The sequence below is a fragment of the Sorex araneus genome, chromosome 1 (genome assembly GCF_027595985.1).
Source record: "Sorex araneus isolate mSorAra2 chromosome 1, mSorAra2.pri, whole genome shotgun sequence".
NCBI lineage: Eukaryota > Metazoa > Chordata > Mammalia > Eulipotyphla > Soricidae > Sorex > Sorex araneus.
Window position 1 is genome coordinate 308,157,852 of NC_073302.1, and position 15,808 is coordinate 308,173,659.

A 15,808-nucleotide genomic window follows, 5' to 3' on the forward strand; every position below is an offset into this window, starting at 1 on the left:
CAGCCATCATGGGAACAAACCCCTTGCAGATTTTCTGTTCTCGTCTTCTTCTTGTCTTTTTCATGAACTCTTGCTTCTGTCCTTTGCTATTCCTAGTGACAGGGAGGTAGCAAAATTGAAGGCGTTGGCATTTCAGTTTCTCCAGAGGGTGAACCACTAGGATGAAGGTAGAATTTCAAGATATATTTCCTGACTACGCAGGGATGATAGAGGGGAATCTTAGGGAATCTTATCTTTCAGTAAACTTCAAATCATTTCCTTGTTTTTAATCAGCGTCTTCCCATCTATTTTGCACAAATTAAATTTAAAATTTAATATTTAAAACTTGCAAATATATCCAAAAATATATCTATGAATCAAAAGTGTGAAATGACTTACATTTTTTGCTCCCAGCTGTAGACACTTGGTTTTCACCTGTCTCCTCTGCTAATATTATTGTTGATTTCTCATATTAAAAAAATCAGAATGTTTCATTCTTATGATTTCTTAACCTGTGTATCTATAGTGTATCACCCTTATAATAACCTTAGGTAGAAAAATACCCCTCTCTCTATGTGGTTATAATAATTACCTCTATTTTTTTAATCAGTGTGCTTACAGTACATTTTTCTTGTTCATAAAGTTTTGGAAAGGGAAAGAGCCATACAATATGAAGTAATCAGTTAAAATTAATATATTCTGCTCATTTTCAATGCTATGTTTTGAAATAAAATGTGTTTATTTTTATTTTACTTTTTGATTCAGACTGAATGGGTCATTTCAGAAATGATACCTTACTGTATGAAACAAACACATCATTATGAATAAATTTTGGCAGCCTTTTAATGATTTCTCTTAAATTTAGCTTTAAGCATTTTTCTAGTGTTTCTTCTTGATTATGTACAGAAGTATTTTATGACAAGAAAAAGGAGAAAATTCCTCACACATATATATTTTTTATTCCACCACTGACTAAGATACATGGATTTGCTACCCTTATGTAAAACTTCCCTGTAAACAGGCTAAAGATAAAAGAAGTGTGTTACACTTTCAGAACTCATATGAAAGAAGCAAATAGGGTATTGAAATAGGTCATGTGAATCTAGTTTTTAGTTTCAATTAAGAGAATTTTTAAAATGCTTGGTGGAGTAATTCTTAAAAAAGGAAATATTTATCTGCAGGGGTGAATTTGAAGACAATTTGACATTTTGGAGGTGTCAATGTGCCATGAGTGAAGAAGGTGGGAATGGTCTGAGATGAAATTGGAAGGTTAAGTGGAACCAAATCATTCAGAACATCCAAAAAGGCAGTTGTTCGAATTGATTGTAATTATAATGGTGAGCCCCAGAGGACAAATAAATGAGTGAGGGCATCATTCAATGAGTGTTTGTCAAAGATGCTTCTGATTTTGGAGCGCAGAATCAATTGAATAGTCAAAAGAATGTGCAGCAATGCCAATTGTAAAGGTAATCAGTAAATTAGTCTAGCAACATTAGCCACTTAAAGTAAGATATTAGCTACAATTTTATTTTAAGTTCTTAATCTGCAGTTAATATCTTATTTTATGATAAAATTATACTATACATAATTATATGCATATATTCTATACATAATTTTATATAAATATAATTTAAATCATATTTAAGATAATAAATGTATTTTCCAGATGAAAGATGTTGATAAGTTTTGTAAAGTAGACAAAAACTGGGAAGTAAATTAATTTAGGGAGAAAATTTAGGAATTCTCTTAGATTTACAGAAAATGAGAAAGCTAATGGCAATGACCTTCGACGAAATGTTTGTTCCATATATGATCAAGATCTTAACACAGATCCATTTGTAGGGTCAGGAAAATATTCTGCTGCTTTCCAATGTTATTTTTTGAACATATCACATGAAATGTTTGGTCAAATATATGATCGAGATCTTTGACACAGATTCTTTTATAGGTTCGGGATTGCATGAGGATACTTAAAAAGAATGAGTATGCAAGAAGACTCTAAGGGAAGCTATTACTGAGCCCTTGTGTACGGGAACATCCGGGATTCTGAATAAAGAGTTAGCAAAGGCTGCCACAGGAATGGGAGGAGAATAGGAGGAGAATAGTGTAGGAGACAAAAGCAGATGGTTTTGATGCTTCAGAGCAGGAGGTCCAGATGGGGAGCTGCAAGTTGTGATGGAGAGAGGAAGAGTTTCTAGGAAATTCGCTGGGTCCCTAGTTTCAGAGAAGTGATGGGACAAAAATCAAGCCAAGTGTTGACAAGTGGGATGTGAGAATCAGTGCATGGATATACAGCATGTTTAAAACTTCAAAGCAATATTTGGGCCTGGAGACACAGTGCATAGCCCTACACATGGCTGACCTCCGATTTCATGGTATCAGAGATGTTCCCCTGAGCACTGCCAGGAGTGATCCCCAAGCACTTCTGAGTGTGGCCAAAACCCAAACAACAGGAGTTAAGGAGAGCAGATAAATGATGGTCTCTCAATAGGAGTGTGGACTTGAGGCTTTCCTTTGCTCCTTAATGCCCTTCCATTTGTATGTATGGGGGATGGATAGTTTTGATGCTAATGGAAACAGTATAAGTAAGAGATGTTTGGGGAGAGGTGTAACAAAATGAGTTAAATATTGTTACTGAAAGTTCAGAAAGGTTCTAAATATCTACTAAGCATCCAAGCATCTGCAGGGTTGGGAGCTATGGAAGGACTCTTAGAGGGAATTTTATTTATTTTGCTCTTTTTCTTTTTTTTCATTTTGGACCACACTGGAAATGTTTGGGAATTACTATTGGCAGCGCTTGGGGGACCATGTGGGATGCGAAGGGTAGAGCAAGGGTTAGCATGCACAAGGAAAATGCCTTCCCCACTGTACAATTGCTCTGGCCCCAAGAATTTTATTATTTTTCCCAAAAATAAGGGAGAAAAATAAGAGAAAATATGGGCATCAGTGAGTTGTTATTTAACACTTAAAATTTTTGTTTATGGATTTTGAGGCATGATTTTTTTAGTCACTGAATGAGAGGTAGAAGCAAGTGGAATTTTTTTAACATTCACTGTCACTGTCCTCCCGTTGCTCATCAATTTGCTCGAGCAGGCACCAGTAACATCTCCATTGTGAGGCTTTTTGTTGTTTTTGGCATATCGAATATGCCATGGGTAGCTTGCCAGGCTCTGCCGTGTGAGCGAGATACTCTCGGTAGCTTGCCAGGCTCTCCAAGAGGGACAGAGGAATCTAATTCGGGTCGGCCTCATGCAAGGCAAACGCCCTGCCCTACCACTGTGCTATCGTTCCAGCCCTTTTAACATTAGCAGGAGAATAAACTGACATAGAAGGAATATACTACTAGTGAGCATTTTTAAAGAAAGAAATTAATATGAAATTTGTTAGAACTCTAAAGAAGACTCATCCAGTATTTTATGGATTTCAGAACTTGAGGTACTGAAATTGTATCTAAAGTAAGAAGTTCTAAGAGTTGAGGAGCACTTGCCTTGAGAAAGGACTAAGGGAAAACCCAAAAAGTGGTTTTCCCAATGCTGAGTAGGTGCAAATTGTTTCCAGGAAATGCTTTTAAAAATCATTCATAATGAAGTAGATGTGGTGAAAAGCCTTAGATGATTTTCGGGCTTGCTTATTTGCTTATTGAGTGTAATATATCACCCACCACAGACACACACACACACAGACACACACACACAGACACACACACATACACCTGAGAAAGTAAGTAGATGAGTTAAAAAAATTATAAATTAAAGCAAAGGGATAGTTTTTGCTATTTTGAAATAAATTCTTGAATTCATTTTAATTATAGAGAAAAATGTAATAGCTGAAGCATTAGTAAATAGGAAAAAATGGAATTTTTGTATTTCAGACACAGGGCTTCTGGCTAAGTAATTCAGCTCTGTTTTATTCAGCATTGTTTCATAGCAACTAATTCCTTTCCCTGCGACTTTAGTAAATAATCTGGAATTCTTTAGACACAGAAGCACATAAGCAGCGAGAAATTCATCTGGAATTAATTGTCATATACAAAACAGGTATGCTTTCAAATTTGCACATTCCTTGGAAAGAACAATGTTTAAGGGTTTAAGAATGAATATTCTCCATTGTCAAAATAAAGAGATACCGTTCCTATGATGTAAGCTCCATGAAAGCAGATCCTTGTTTACAAATAACCTGCAGACTCAGGGCATAGAGTCATTCAATAGAAGTCATAAAATCATTCAAAAATTATTCATATTTTGCTGTTTATTTAAAATATCTTAGAGACTAATGACAGACTCTGTTCAACCATCTTCCTACACTTGCTTTTCAATACTGTTTTATATACAGCAGGTTTCCAAGGTACACATTATTATCTACATTTTACAAATAGGGAATCTTAGGTGAGAGTGTCTGATCATAATTTGCACTTAGTAAAAACTTGTTAATGGAGTAGCACTGGACTATTTACATTCATTTATCAAAAACACTATTGAGAGTGAAGATGCAGGTTGCATACAGAGAAATAAGAGGTTTCCAATTGTACATCTATTTGACAAAAACTTGTATCAAGAAAACAATAATCAGGGGCTGGAGTGATAGCACAGTGGATAGGACATTTGTCTTGCCTGTGGCCAACCTGGGTTCAATTCCCAGCATCCCATATGGTCCCCTGAGCACCGCCAGGAGTAATTCCTGGGTGGATGAGCCAGGAGTAATCTTGGATGAGCCAGGAGTAATCTCTGTGCAATGCCCAGTGTGACCCAAAAAGTAAAAAAATAAAAAATAAAAAAATAAAAACAATAATCAGTAATGATCAAGACAGCTGAGAAAATATATAAGTGAGGTAGACCTTTCAATGTAAGATAACACTAATGAATAATTTCATCAGTAATCCAGAAACAACATATTAAAACTACCACAAAGGGACCAGAGAGATAGTCCAGTGGTACGGCACTTGCCTCGCCTTTGGCTCCCTGTCTTTGAATAGTTAACAGAAAGTTCTAGTACATTGGCATGCCCTTAACAAAGACTACTGAGGTTCACTGTTTATAATTTTGCTTATCTGGTGAAAAACAAGGCTGAATATATTATTATTTATGAAGTCATTTTGCCACTTTATAAGGAAACTCAACCCCATCTGAAAGTAAGAGGCAGAGAAAGTGGTTTTAAGTGATCTGTGCAAGAAATCAGTGGGCATATGGACCAGAAAGATAGTATAGGTGTGATCAGCTTAAGGGCTCTTGCTTTGCACACAGAGACCCAGTTCAACCCCCTGCACTAGACTGGATCTCCTGAAACCTACCAGGAGTGATCCCAGAGCATACAGCCAGGAGTAAGCCCTGAGCACTGTTAGGTGTGACCCCAAAAGAAAAAAAATAGTACAGAGTATCTTTTTGTTTATTGCATTAAATGGCAGATGTGACTGAATTATAGCCTGTGTTGACATCAAATTAGAAAGTTATCTCAAGCATGTCTGTAGGTTTCATATTATTTCTTTTGGTTCTGGTGATGTCAGAAATCAAATCCTTTGCTGCACAGATGCAAGAATACTGCTCTGTTGCTGAATCACATCCCAGGAAAATCAGTTTACGTAAAACAGTATAATTTCTAAAAGCCTTCTCTAACAGGTTTTAATGAGATTGATAGTTTCTTTATAATTTTATTCACAGATGTGATAACCTTAAAAGGTGTCATTTTTTAAAGAATTACTTATGCTACCAATATTAATAAGTGTCCAGTCTGTATTATGCATTACTAATTTTTACTCTGGCAATAACATATCAAAGATGACTAAGCAAAACATATCTTCACATTTAAAACTTCCATTATTAAACTATGATGTCAATATCTGCTTCCAGGCTTACCTCTCTGTGGCCCATTGGTTGGTATAGACATGAAAGAAGGTGATCTGAATTTGTCACCTTCATTGAGACATTAGGTAAAGTTGATTTGCTAGGATTATATAATATATTGACATATTTCACTTCCTTGAATAATCCCATTTGTTTCCAAAATGACTTGTGATGTTCTACCAAGAAAAGTCATTTTTAATATGACTCTTATTACGCCTTGGATGGTCTATCCCATTGAAAACCTTCTTCATTCTGCCACTGAACCCAAAATTTGTGTCTAAATGGATACCTTACATAATTGGAATATGCTTTTGAAATTTATGTATGTGCTTGGTATGAATAGCAAGAGGAAACAAAAACAACTGTGAATTTAAGTGGCACGCACCTTGGATGGTAAGGAATGAATAAAAGTTTCTATGCCATTTTGGTACACTAACTCCACTTCTTTATTGCTTATTTCCGATCCTGTTTCTCAAGATGAAAGAAAGAAAAATCAGTGGTCTTGTAAAGTTATTTCCCTTGATAACGACCTTCTAACAGATTAATACCCGTGGATAATTGGCGTCTTAGAACAGGGATGATATGTGTGATGAATAATATGAAAAAGATTTTCTTTGAAAAATTTTAGTAAATGTATTATCTTTTAGAACTGCAAATTGTGCCAGACAATCTGCACTTTATCTTGTGAAATTGCTCATTAGCAATGTACAGCTTTCAAATATAAAATATTACTTGTCCAGGTTTTTACAGATCCCTACAGCTTAAAGAATAAAAATATTAACAGGCCTTCTTCCTCTCTGGAGTAGCTGTGTTTTCTCCTTAACATGTATTTCTCCTTTATCCTCACATTTTTCTAAATTTTTTTCAGTAAAATTAATTTCTGCTTTATTTAAAAAAATAAGCATCTCTCATTTTTCAGTTTGAACATTAAAGAGAAATATAATGGACAACTAACCAGACTTGCCGATGACATGTTGGGCCACTTCATGGAAATACAGTAGTGACCTCTAAGCTTCTAGCCTTTTAATTGTAATTATTTGTATTTGATAAGACTACATCAATGACAGAATTTTCCATAATTCAGTATTTGCATCTCCTCATGAACTTTTCATTTTATAAACTTATGAATGAACCTCACACTTTTGACCAGACTACAGTAGAATTGCAAGCTTTGAGGATATTTTTTCTTTCTTTCAATTTTTTGTTTGTTTCCTTCAACTTTTGTTTGTTCCTTTCTGCTCACTTGGGGTTTACTCCTAGCTCTGTGCTCAGGGATCACTCCTGATAATGCTTGAGAAACCCTAGGGGATGCTCTGATTCAAACCTGGCTTGGTCCTTATCTTCTGAGGTATCTTTTCAACCCAGAATTGCAGTTTTTGTAAAGCTAATTTTCACTCACTGGCAAAATGAAGATTGTGAATAATAATTCTAGATGGCAGTTATGGTTTTCCACTCTCTTTTTTAAAAAAAGTTATTATTAGTGAATCACTGTGAGGTACAGCTACAGACTTAGAAACTTTTGTTCTTGTATTTCAGTCATACAATGATTGGGTACCCATCTCTCCACCAGTGCCCATTTTCCATCACCAGTGGTCCCAGCATCCCTCCCACCTCCTCACCCCCTCCCCTCCACCCCACCCAGTGGAGGTATTAAGTGGCCATCATAGTCTAAAGTCTACTTTCAGCCCGCATCTCCAACCTGAGCAGTCCGTCCTCTTTACCACTGATACTCTGGATGGTTATTCAGATTTCTTGAGAGATAGGACGACCTGTATGTTTCTACAGCTCTTTCCCTTCATTCCAAGCAGAGCACTAAAAAGAAAAGCTTTTTTAAGGTGTGTATGTAAAGCTGATTAGAGGTCAGTCTCTGCTCTCTATTAATTCACATTCATATGAAGATTCTTCATAAGCAAGGAGAGTTATAGTGTTCATGAAACACCAGATCTCTTTATTCATCATATAACCTCTCCAAAACCTGAGATTGTATTTCATCCCTCTGCTAGAGTAAGAAGGAAATGCCTTAACACTTATGAATTTTCTGGAAAGGCATTTATCCTGATTGTAGAGCCTGCATTCAACATTAAGTGCAAGCTGTAAAATCCAGAGTATTTCAGAATCATATATTGTCACATAACTTGCTACTTGCTAGTGTGTGTGTCTGTGTGTGTGTGTGTGTGTGTGTGTGTGTGGTGCAAGTTACATAAGAGGAATGAATAGAACCTACTAATGTGATACCCCCAGGTGTGGATGCAAAATTTATTATTATCATTGCCAGTGATGTTTTTTTGTTTTTGCTTTTTGGCTCATACCCAGAGATGCACAGGGGTTACTCTTGGCTTTGCACTCAGGAATTTCCCCTGGCAGTGCTCAGGGGACCATATGGGATGCTGGGAATCGAACCTGGGTCGGCTGCGTGCAAGGCAAATGCACTACCTGCTGTGCTATCACTCCAGCCCCATGATTGCCAGTGTTTTTTATGACAATTGAATATCTATTTATAAGACACTTTTAAGACATTACAAATTCCTTCAGAAAATAAAATGAATGTGTGTGTATATATATGCATATATATATTAACTTTCAAGTAATTGCTTTAACATTCTGAAACACACTGTTGAACGTGAAGACTTAAGACAGAATCAAGAAAGAACCTTAGGTGTTAGTCTCCTACTCTGTTATTTTATATTCCACAGATGAGCGCAATGGACACTAGTAGAGGAAGGGGTGCTCGAACATTGTTTGAGGGAAACACAAGTATGAAAATGTATAAATTTGTTACTGTACCCTCATGGTGATTCACTAATTAATTAATGAATAAATAAAGATATAAAAAATAGAAAGAACCTTAGTTTCCTATGGATTATGCTTCCACTTCAAAGATTTTGTTCTGATCCTGGTTATTTTCTAGATTACCGGGAACTCTTAAGTTTTTTGCAAAAGTTAGAGTAAGAATGTCATGATAGTATTCTTATTACAGATTTGAGCATTTATTCTCAAATAATTGGTTTAAAAATATTTGCTCAAATAATAACTCATAGTAAAAATTTATCTAAAATACACTGTTTGCACTATTACTATTTCCTAGAGATGTGAAAGAGGACAGTTCTATCCTTCACAATAATATTTATGATATATTCTTATAGCAAATATCTGAACCATAGTAAAATTCTATGAGAAAGACAATGTTGTCATTTTCCAGAGTAAAAGAAGTTTCAAAGATATTAACTCTAACGTGAATTAAGCATGGTCTATAACAGAAAGGGAAATCTGGATAATTTGATGCTAAAGTTTATTGCCTTTTGGAAATCAACAGTATCAAGCCATTTTATACCATTTTCCCCAAGATATCCCTGCACTTGCAGTTTACTGTAAATTAATATATCAAACAGTGCTTTGTGCAAAAATAAGAATAGCAAGTTAAAAGCTGAGGTGAGAATTATACTGTGATCTTCCAATATGCTGAGAGTGAGAGCACTAACTTATTTTTTTTAATTGCATTATGTTGACTTACAACAGCATTGGGATTATTGTTTTAGTAGAAATGTAGCTGTGCCATATTCACCACCAGAGTGCCAGTATTCTTATTCTGATAATAAAAAGTTGCCTAGGTTCACTCTCTTAAAATTTAAAATGCAGAATGTCCAAAGAACAGCATAATAATCACCTTAATCCTACAATATGGAAAGTAAGTCTTTTTTAAATTTAGTTACATATCTGTCACTCTTAAGAGCGTATGATCATGTGTGTGCAACCTGTATATAGATTTTCTTTTGCAAAACATCTTATATTTATTGACTATACTTAAACACTGTGCATAGGTAATATACTGCATAAAAATTGTGTACCTCACGAGCTGTCTCATGTCCCTATTTTCATGTCTAAGTTAAACAGGTATTATATGTTATGCAAGTTTTATATATTTTATATTATATAGGTCCTTCAGTGTCAGGACTTTGCATCCTATACAGATTTCTGTTTGTATGATTTATTATTAATCAATTCCTTATGTTTTATATTTACTATAATCGACACCCTCACCATGAATTCACACAAATATCTGACAAAACTATGTTACCACTTCTACTGAATAGAAAAAACTTAATTCCACACAAATAAAGTTTCTGAAGTGAGAATTAATACTGTGATCTTCCAATATGCTTAGGGAGAACTTACTTTAAAAAAAATGTGTTGTGGAGCTTGATTTTAGAGCCCTTCAAAGGGAAATAGCTTACTTTTTTTGAAAAACTGTACAAATTTATATTCCCCCTTGGATTGAATGGAATTATAGTTTCCTTTGTTTTGCCATCACTGAATATACATTAATTATATTTATTCTTTGTGAATATTCAGTTCAATTCTTTGCCTATTTATCTATTGAAGTGTTTGTTTATTTTTTCTTATTAACATATTCATGTGAATATTTTTATGAATTGTTTCTTTTCCATCTGTCATCTATATTGCAAATAGTTTCCCTACTTTATTGTTTGCCTCTTATTTTGTTTATAGTGTTTTCTGCTATACAAATAGTTTACATGTTGTTTTTATAATTATCTTTAGAAAGGCCTTTTCTGCCTGAGTAAAAATATAGCAACTTTTAATAGTATGTTTTGTTCATTTTGTGATATTTTCCTTGGTTGTGAATTTTATTCTTTTTTTCCCCCTGTTTATCTACTAGATAGGTTAATGTTTCTCTTTTGGTATAATTATTGTTATAGCTGCTTTCCCATTTATAAATTTAAAAGTGGGGAAGTAGTTGGCCTAAAAATTACAAAAATTACTTAGTCAAATATTCATCTTCCTCACCAACCTTTTGCTTCTGAGTTTGGTATTTGCCTTTCTCTGTGTGGTATATATTTGTGTTGTGTTGTTGTATTGCAGTTCTGCATGGCAGATCAATACCCTGTTCCGGAATTGGGAGACTTGTGAGATCAATTCAGGTCATAGCCTAAGATTTTGGTGAAACTATCACAACTGAGTTTTGGGGGGAAGTATCATAGAAACCTATCAATCACACCCATTTTCTTTGTGTTGTAGAAGTACTCAATAAGACAGTGTCAAACAGAAATGCACATATGAATTTCACTCTAGGTGACAGTGACCACAATTACTCATGACCCCATGAGCTTTCATGAGTTTTTTCTTCACTGGTAATCCTTCAGATGCCCAAACTTTTTTAAATATTGAGTTTTGTGTCGTTCATTTTTTCTTAGATAAATGTTTTGTAAATATTTCATTGTGAAGATATTTTTTCACTCATGCTTACATGAATACAAGTGATAGCCTCATCTTCCATCAAGTTAATATTGTATGATATATCAAGAACCCATCTTTTCTAAACTATGATAAGATAATGGATTAATTCTAGTATTTCATATCATAGACCCAGAGAAAAAGTGATATGCTCAATTAAGGCAATAAAGGCCAAAATTCATGGCCAGTTTTATATTAATTAGGTAGGAATATATTTCATAATCTACTGGCCATAAGGCATTACTACAATTGACTTCATTAGATTATGTTTCTCAAACTATAGTTCCAAATTGATCTGTCAGAGTAACATGATATAAAATAGTATTGAAAATGTTTTCAATTGAACAATGTGGCAATCTTAAATGAAATAAATTCATTTTTAACTTTAAAAGTTATTAAAGCCTAAGTATAATTTGGTAGAATGTGGAATTTAGATTTTAATCCAAGCCTATTGGTGGGATGGAGAGGGTAGTAATTTGCATTTTCACAAGGTTTCAACTTTCTTATATGAGCTAAAATTTGAAAACCAGTGTTCGTAGTATTTACTTACATATCTTTACCCATTAACTTATATCGCATTTATTTATATATTGACAATATAAACTTAACAATATAAAATTAATGTTTGATATTGATTTCAAAGCAAGCATTCAGCCTTTTGAATTGGTCCTCTGGCTCCCAAAGCTTACTTTTCTTGGGTGGGAGGTGTTCTAGGTGGTACTCAGGAGGCCTGGAGACCCGACTAGGTATTCTCAGCCATTCTCCAGCAGCTGGCCAGGAGATGCTGATGTCTGTGGTACTGGGGATTACGTGGTCACCAGATAACCCAAAGACCTCCAAAGGCACACCCAATGGTGCTCAGGGATCGTTTAGTGCTAGGAATTGGACTGGAGTTAGACACATGCCAGGCATGAATCTTAGCTACACATGTGTCAGGCCTATCTCCTGGCCCAAGCATGTATTTTTATATTCCATCTTTTGGTGGGGAGGGAGAGGAGATTGGAGGTTCTCCCAAACAGAAGAAAGTCTTGTAGCACTATTGCTGACATTTATATTCTACTGTTTCATGCGGATTGTTTTGAAAGTCACATGCAAAATGAAGATTTTCTAAGTTCAACGTCCTATTTAATAATATTGTATTGTTGATCATCTAAAATGAAGCCAAGGCAATAAAGTGGATTGGGTTTTATTTGTATATATGTATATATTATAATATTTATATATGTCTGAAGGCATTCTCAAACATGTGAAATTTATAAATAAAATAAGTCAATTCAAAATTTCTTGATATTATATTGACAACATGGTTAGATCAAAAGCCAGCTATTTTTAAAGTCACTGTCACTGTCACTGTCATCCCGTTGCTCATCGATTTGTTCGAGCGGGCACCAGGAACGTCTCTCATTGAGAGAGTTATTGTTACTGGTTTTTATTTTTTGCATATCCAATGCGCACGCATAGCTTGCCAGGCCCTTCTGCGTGGACGAGATACTCTTAGTAGCTTGCCAGGCTCTCGGAGAGGAGCGGAGGAATCAAAGTCGGGTCGTCTGTGTGAAAGACGAAAGCTCAACCACTGTGCTATCGATCCAGCCCTATTTTATCATATTAAATTCCATTTTTGATGTATATAAGTTCTAGTTTAATTCTGTTTCAAATGTAATGACAGAATTGATTGTGATTAAACAGTTTGATGAAGCAATTTGAGAAGAGTTTGATAATTCAGGGATAATTGATAGTATTTAATAGGTATGAGCATATATAATATAAAACTTAACTTTTTTTTTTTGCACATCTGTTTCCAAATTCCTGCATCTGGTAAATAATTGCATTGCATGTTTCCTTGACAGGCTTATGCAGGCAAAGATCTGGAGGAGCAGCTGCGGTCAGTGTCCAGTGTGGATGAGCTCATGACTGTGCTCTACCCAGAATATTGGAAAATGTACAAGTGTCAGTTAAGAAGAGGAGGCTGGCAGCATAATAAAGAACAGCCCACTGCCAATACCAGGACAGAAGAGACGATAAAATTTGCCGCGGCGCATTATAATGCAGAGATCTTAAAAAGTAAGTCTGGGAACTCAAGTATGCAATCAGCTTCAGCTAATGATGTAGTAAAAGTTGCAAGTCTGATGCAGTGATTGAAGCATTTTGTACCCCAGGACATCTTTGAGGCTGAAAGTACAGAAGATGGAAATTTTTTTGAAATGTTCAAATTACCGTATTTATTATTTTGTGTTGAGTGGTTTTGCTGATTTATTAAAATAGGAAACTTAGAAAGTCCCATGCATACAAATACTAGTTACATTTAATTTTTTTTTAAATGTACAAGTGTCAGTTAAGAAGAGGAGGGCCATCCTTTTCCTAAAACTTTAGATAAATGGATCTCTTGTTCTGCTTTCTGAGCTGAGTTCCTTCATTATGGAATTCTTGTTCATAATACATTCTGTTTGGAATTGAGAAATATTTTATATCCCTTGTAAATTTTCTAAAATTTTCATTTTAAATGCTGCTAGGTGTCTTGCTGATTCTTGGTTAATTGACTTGAGTGGTGAATTGTTTTTGGTTTCCATCACTCCTGAGGTCTCAGGTGATCCTGTGGGGTGCCTTGGATTGAACCCGGATTGACTGCACAGGGCAAGTGCCTTACCTGATGCACTATCTCCGCAGTCTAGAGAGCTGAATTTTTGTGGTTACTGAGGTACCTATCAGAAAACTTCATAGAAGCTTATGGTATTATGTGAAATAGCAGAGCACAAACTGGTGAACTACTCTTAAAACTGAAGTATCAAGACTTACAATACTGTTAATGTTGCTGCTCTATGTTCACCACTGCAGAACCTACATTTCCATACCATCATTGCTAGGTGCCTTCTCCTACCCTCCACACCTCCACTGATTTACAGATACAGTTCTGTGAGCAGAAATCAGACTAGTCCTGCAGCACTATTGCTGACATTGTTTCATGTGAAAAAGTCATCTGTAAAATGAAGATTTTTCTAATTTCAACTCCTGTTTACTGATACTATATTGATGTTGTTCATCTAAAATGAAGCTAAGGCACTAAAGTGGATTGGGTTTTATTTTTATGTATGCATATATTAAAGTATTTGTATGTGTCCAAAAAAGAAAAAGAGCCCTTTAGTCTAGAGACTTAGTGTATTTGCTTATAGTACCTACCTGGCAACTTTGCCGTGTGAGTTCATGAATTCTAATCTCTGATGGACCGTATGTGCCCAGTTCTCCCTAAGATCCTAGTGTCACAAAGACAAAAACAGAAAACCATCCATCAGTTGTTGGATATTAAACATTAGAAATGTTTGAAATTTTAAATTATTTTGAAACTCAAGCTTACCAAATGACTTCATATTGAATAAACATTCATTTGTGTCTTTCTTCCAAAATTTTTGTTTTAGGGCACATATGGGAGAAATAAACCATGATATTTTAGGAGTACATAAAGTGTAAAATAAGAACTTACTGGAAACAAAATTTTAAGGGAGATTGGAAGAAAGAGGAAATTTTGACTTTTCTAAAACATCTTATTAGGACACAAATCCCAGTTGGTGGAAAATATCCCTGCATTTGAAGGAGCAAATATCATAAAATTTCTGAAAGATGCCAGACCTCTGATCTGAAAATGATACCTGAATTAAATCCAAAACCATGACCTCCTTATTTACATCTAAGTTTAAAAAGAAAAATTAAGCAATATTTTTTATATTTGCATTGAGACCGCAAATTGTTGCACATACAATAACCTATGAGCATGATCCCTCACCCCACTTTACAGATCTTGCAAACATCTGTATGTTTTATTTTCATTTTCTTAAGAAAAGAGAATCAAAACATAAGAGCTCTCGTGGAATATTGGACACAATATTTGACCAAAGTGGAACTCTAATGCAGGTTATTCTATGGCAGTCGAAATGAGGTGTTTTGTTTGTTTTTATTTGTTTGTTGGCTTGTTTGATAAATCTCCTTGCTGCTCTGTTCAGTGTATGGTTCCGCAGTTCAAGTTAGTCATGAACTGAAATCCTGACATCCTAGATGGAATGTGAGTGGCTCCAAGTGCTGTGGCTTTTCCCGTGTCGTGCCTTCCTTGTAACTTACGCAGCTTCCCTTGACTTGACAGGTATTGATACTGAGTGGAGAAAGACTCAATGCATGCCACGTGAGGTGTGTATAGATGTGGGGAAGGAGTTTGGAGCAGCCACAAACACCTTCTTTAAACCTCCATGTGTGTCCGTCTACAGATGTGGGGGCTGCTGCAACAGCGAGGGGTTACAGTGCATGAACACCAGCACAGGCTACCTCAGCAAGACGGTGCGTACCTCGGGCCTGAACGTTGCCAAGAACTGACCTGAGCGCTCGGCCCTTGAACAGCACATGGTTCGGGTCAGCGCTTCTTAGGTTCTCTTGGGGGAACTGTCTTCCTTTCTCCTTGTGGGTTTGATGAAATAAGATCGCAAACACCAGAATGAATGATTTCCGGTCTTTCTATAGTGCTATCAAAGACAAGTGAAAAAAAAAATGCATATACATACATACACACGTGTCTATATGTGGATAATGTATATGCAAAGATGTTTGCATATCTCCACACATTAGTATGTCCAGGAACCTCATGTATATTTGTATATATATATATATATATATATATATATATGTTCATATCTTTAGGTTAAGCATTTTCTTTTGGAAATTGTTTATTTTATTATATTTTGCTTTTTTGGGTCACATCCAGC

General features: G+C 35.3%; 1 protein-coding gene across 1 annotated transcript in view; it reads left to right on the top strand.

The window, feature by feature from the left end:
- The window catches only part of VEGFC (vascular endothelial growth factor C), a 97,601-nt gene that overhangs the window by 47,461 nt on the left and 34,332 nt on the right, over positions 1–15,808 (top strand). Inside the window, exons 2-3 of the mRNA XM_055144388.1 lie at positions 12,914–13,127; positions 15,196–15,386. Coding sequence (XP_055000363.1) covers positions 12,914–13,127; positions 15,196–15,386 — 405 coding nt within the window. The remainder of the gene's footprint in view (positions 1–12,913; positions 13,128–15,195; positions 15,387–15,808) is intronic.